The following is a 4,965-nucleotide window of genomic DNA, read 5'->3' on the forward strand; positions in this document are numbered from 1 at the left end:
AAATTTCCAACAAACAAACTTACATTGGCTTTGAGAAAGATCACACTCTTCTACTTGGGGGATTTGGGGGACCATACATGGAGGCTTGGACTTGTATGTTGAACGGCTCTGCAATTACTCTTTTAGTAGAAAGAAGAATTAGTCCTAAATCTAATCTGTGAAATCACAAAGATTTCCAAAGCATCTATTCATAGTTTCCCATTTTTCTAAGACCAATAAGGAAAAGTGCATTTCTTCTTCACCCGTCCCATTGCCTCTTTCATTTCCTGATTTCTTAAAGAATATATCATAGGATTAAGGAAAGGAGTAATTGTGGTATAAAATACGGATGCTATTTTGTCCAGACTGGCGCTGAAGATAGGAACAAGGTACACAAAGAGGCAAGGCAGGAAGAAAAGACTAACCACCATCAAGTGAGAGCTACAGGTGTACAGAGCCTTTCCTCCACTCTCCTTGAAGTGTCCTTGAAGTGTGCTCAGGATGATGCCATAGGAGATCAACAAGATGGCGAAACACACCAGGGAGAGCAAGCCGCTGTTGGCCACCATGAGTATCTCAGTCACTTGGGTATCAACACAAGCCAATTTGACTACCTGTGGAACATCACAAAAGAAATTGTCCACTTCATTTGGCCCACAGAATGGCAGCCGTAGGACCAAGAACACTTGGCTGGAAGAATGAAGGAGGCCTCCAGCCCAACAGAAGCACAGGAGTCTAATGCACCATCGTTGGTTCATCGTGGTTGTGTATGTCAGTGGATGACAAATAGCCACATAGCGATCGTAGGCCATGAGGGTTAGAAGGAGCATCTCTGAGCCTCCGAAGAAGTGTAAGAAGAAGAGCTGGGACATACAGCCTCCAAATGAGATAGTCCTGGTTTGGGTGATCAAGTCTATTGCCAACTTGGGAACAACTACAGAACCCAAAGCAGTATCAAGGATGGATAAATTAGCTAAGAAAAAATACATGGGTGACCTTAGAAGGTGTGAATCTATACGCACAATCAATACAATGAGGAGGTTTCCCAACAGAATGGCAGTATAACACATCATAACCAGGACAGATAGAAGGAGCTGAGTTGGTCCAGATTTGGAAAGACCCAAGAAGGTGAATTCTGTGACTCTGGAGGCATTCATGAAGGTGATAGGACCTTACAAAGACAAACAACAATTATTTAGTATTGTCAATTCCAGCATGTCTTCCCAGTAACCAGCAAAGTGAACCCAATTTGTCATATGGTACAAAGAGAAGTAACATCATCTTCAATATCTATTACTAGCTGATCCTCTTGGTTCTTCTCTTAGATTATAGAGGACCAAGTTACCATGATCCAGTGGATTCTTGATACTATAGTTCTGCCATTTTAGTAGCTACCATTTCCTCATGGGAATGCAGCCAGAACTTTCACTGAACCAGAGAGAAATTCTTGACTGCCTTTACATCCAAATTTTGTTTGATTAATCCATACCATTTTTGTAGGATAGGACCAGAAAAAATCTCATTTCAAAGAATTTCATATTAAGCTTGTGAAGCACATTTTTCTGAACATATCATAATGTCATGTGATTTGCCTTTGCCAAACATGAAATGAGAATTATGTAGCCATCTCCTGAATGTCTTCCACTAGTATTTCAGAAATGTCTGGAAACTTACAAATGAAGAACAGTAGCATAAGCAGCAGAAATACCAGAAGGTGCATGCACAGATATGACCTAAATGTGAGAAGCAAGGAAATCGAGCATAGAAAGGAAATTTAATCATCTAGGAAACTTAGTCATTCAGTCAAGGTGCTTATGTGCTTCCAAGTCAGTGGTCCCCAACCTTTTGGGCACCAGGGATTGGGAGGAGAGAGGTTTGCCTGTGGCCTGGAGGGGACGTGGTTCCATGTGCTGCCTGAATTCTCTGGATGGGGCTTCACTTGATTTTACGTGGCCTGGTTTCTGGCATGCCATGGACCTGTCTGGTCCATGGATCGGGGTTGATCTAAGTCAGAAGTGCAATTGCACCCTGTGTTTATGAACTAATTTTCTGGCAGTTATCTAGGGAATGCTAATATATGTATATGCCCTCTAGCTGAACATCATATTACTCTGTCTATATCTGTCTGCCTGCCTGCCTGCCTATCTGCCTATCCCTCTATCTATCTATCTATCTGTCTGTCTGTCTGTCTGTCTGTCTGTCTGTCTGTCTGTCTGTCTGTCTGTCTGTCTGTCTATCTCTACCTATCTATATCTACCTACCTACCTGTCTGTCTGTCTGTCTATCTCTCTTTCTGTCTATCTGTCTATCTATGCCTGCCTGCCTGCCTGCCTATCTATCTATCTATCTATCTATCTATCTATCTATCTATCTATCTATCTATCATCTATCTATCTATCTATCTATCTATCTATCCATCCATCCATCCATCCATCCATCCATCCATCCATCCATCCATCCATCCATCCATCCATCCATCCATCCATCCATCCATCCATCCATCCATCTATCTATCTATCTATCTATCTATCTATCTATCTATCTATCTATCTATCTATCTATCTATCTATCTATCTATCTATCTTCATCATCAACAACATCTATCTATCATTCAGAGTTCTGTGATCCACACTGCAAAAAACAGATGGCTCTTTTGCTTTTACTACTTTAGATTTTATGCTAGCAATTCATGTCATTGGTATTGGAATGAGAGCTATCTGCCCCCTCCCCACTTGTACATGAATACAGCACAACTCCACCAATTCCACCCATCAGTAAAGGACAGTTACAATCCATATTTCATATAAAAAGGTAGCATATCTATCAACCCCATTTTAGATCTCTTCACCAAAGAGAAGCATCTCCTATTTTTGGAAGATCATAAGACTACTTTTACTCATCACGTCAAATTTTGTCTCACTGCTACATTTCTTTGATATCTTTGAAACACTTCCCTTTCCCTTCTTTTCCTCCTCTTCAAATGATTTAACCTTTTTATTGCCATTTTAACATGTGTTTTATGTATATATCCCACATGTTGCATAAAGACTGGAACAAAAGTTTAATTGCCTATCTTCCTAGAAATCATCCCACTTCATATTCTTAGTCTGTTTTGTTAGTCAGTGTCAGATTTTTGATGTGTGCTCTCATGAGCAATAAAAGAAAGAAATAAAATCCAAAAGGAAATCAATAAAACATCATCTAAGAAAAAAACTTATGATGGTTGTATGAGAATATTATCCCAGTGTTGTTGTTATTAGTTGTAAAGGCATGTCTGACCCATCGCAACCTCATGTACAACATTCCTCCAGGCCTTCCTGTCCTCTACCATCCTTCGGGGTCCATTTAAGCTCACTCTGCCTCAGTGATTCCATCCATCTGCTTCAGTGACTCCATCCATCCACCTCATTCTCTGTCTTCCCTTCTTATATTGCCCTCAATCTTTCCTAGCATTAGGCTCTTATCCAGTGAGTCCTTCCTTCACATTAGGCGGCCAAAGAATTTGAGTTTCATCTTCAGATCTGACCTTCTAAAGAGCAGTCAGTGTTGGTCTCCTCTAGGGCTGACCTGTTTGATCACCTTGGAGTCCAGAGTACTTGCAGGAGTCTTTTCCAGCTCCATAGTTCAAAGGCCTCAATTCTTTGTCACTCAGCCTTTCTTATAGTCTAACTTTCACAGCCATACATTGCAACTGGGAAAACTGGTGTAGTGGCAAATAATTAATTACCCAGGACAGAATTAAGTAGAAAATATAAAAATAAAACTCATCCATTGTTAGTCTTCCCAAACATCTATCCAAACTAGACTAGATCTTCCTTTGGATTTGACCTATAGGAGATGACCAGGCTGAGCCCGTGTAAGGAGTTAAACACATTATCCATCATGAGTTGCTTCAGCCAGCACACCTTGAATTCCTTTGACTCTTATCTATCACAAATTTGCTTTGACCATTAGTAGCTCAGATTCTTGTAAAGAGCAGAAGTTTGCAATAAATCTTTATACCCATTTGAACTGCCTGGATCTTCTGATTTCCCTGACATTTGATATGATCTGTTCTAAGTTTTTCTCACTAGCCTGCCAAAATGAGCTCAAAAGTTCTCAAATGGAGTAGAAACCCATATTACCTTTTCATTCCAGTTGCTAAGAGGACCTCCAAGCTGGAATAAAGGTAATAGGTTAACATCTGGAGAATTTCACCATTACCTTTTTCTCTTCAGAAAAGCAAGCAATCAGACTAACAAGGAACAAACACCTATTTCTCTTTCCAACAGTGTACCAAGAAAAACTTAAGAAATATTTCAGTATCTTAGTATTATACCTTTGGGAGGAGACATTCTTATGAGGCTGTTCCCAGGTTCCCAATCAGGAAAGATAATTGCAAAAACAAAAGAAGATATTGACATAAAATGATTTTATTGCATCTTTTTTTAAATATGCATCATTGTGGCCTATTTCATGTAGAAGACAGTGAAAGTTGATAATGATGAGGAGAGTTAATGTGGGACAGTAGTTAAAAAGATTGAAAATGGACAGATGGTCCCAATTCTACTTTATCTTCAGTCGTGGAAGCTTATTCAATAATTTTGAACCATTTTCTCTGACAACCCAACCTATTTCTCAGGGCTGTTGTTAGAAAAATATGGGAAAGCACTTGAGCTCCTATATGAAAAAAAGGAGGGGGATACAAATCTAATCAATAAATGATGAAGATGGTGATGATGAGAAGGATGATGATGAAGATGTTGGTGAAGAAGATGAAGATGATAACAATGGTCTCCTTTTCTTTTCCATATTGCAGGATTAAATGGAATTTAAATAGGAATTATTGCAATAAAATGATACTGGCAACACTTCAGATAATATCAAACTCTGTCCTCCATCATATTTTGGATGCATATTTCAAATTCAGCAACATGTCAAACATTTTATTCCTGAATGTTTGTGGGAATGATTGAGCTCTATTCTAAGAGCTTAATGATACCCACA

The 4,965-nt window shown here is 39.3% G+C and overlaps 1 protein-coding gene across 1 annotated transcript; it reads right to left on the reverse strand.

Annotated features, from left to right (window-relative positions):
* Positions 1-206: 206 nt before the first annotated feature.
* Positions 207-1,136, reverse strand: LOC113426201 (olfactory receptor 4Q3-like). The gene has a single exon (XM_026688572.1). The coding sequence runs from the start codon at positions 1,134-1,136 to the stop codon at positions 207-209; it is 930 nt and encodes a 309-aa protein (XP_026544357.1).
* Positions 1,137-4,965: the final 3,829 nt, after the last annotated feature.

The sequence above is a fragment of the Notechis scutatus genome, chromosome Z, assembly GCF_049901735.1.
Source record: "Notechis scutatus isolate UNSWTSFEM ecotype Mainland chromosome Z, rNotScu1.2, whole genome shotgun sequence".
NCBI lineage: Eukaryota > Metazoa > Chordata > Lepidosauria > Squamata > Elapidae > Notechis > Notechis scutatus.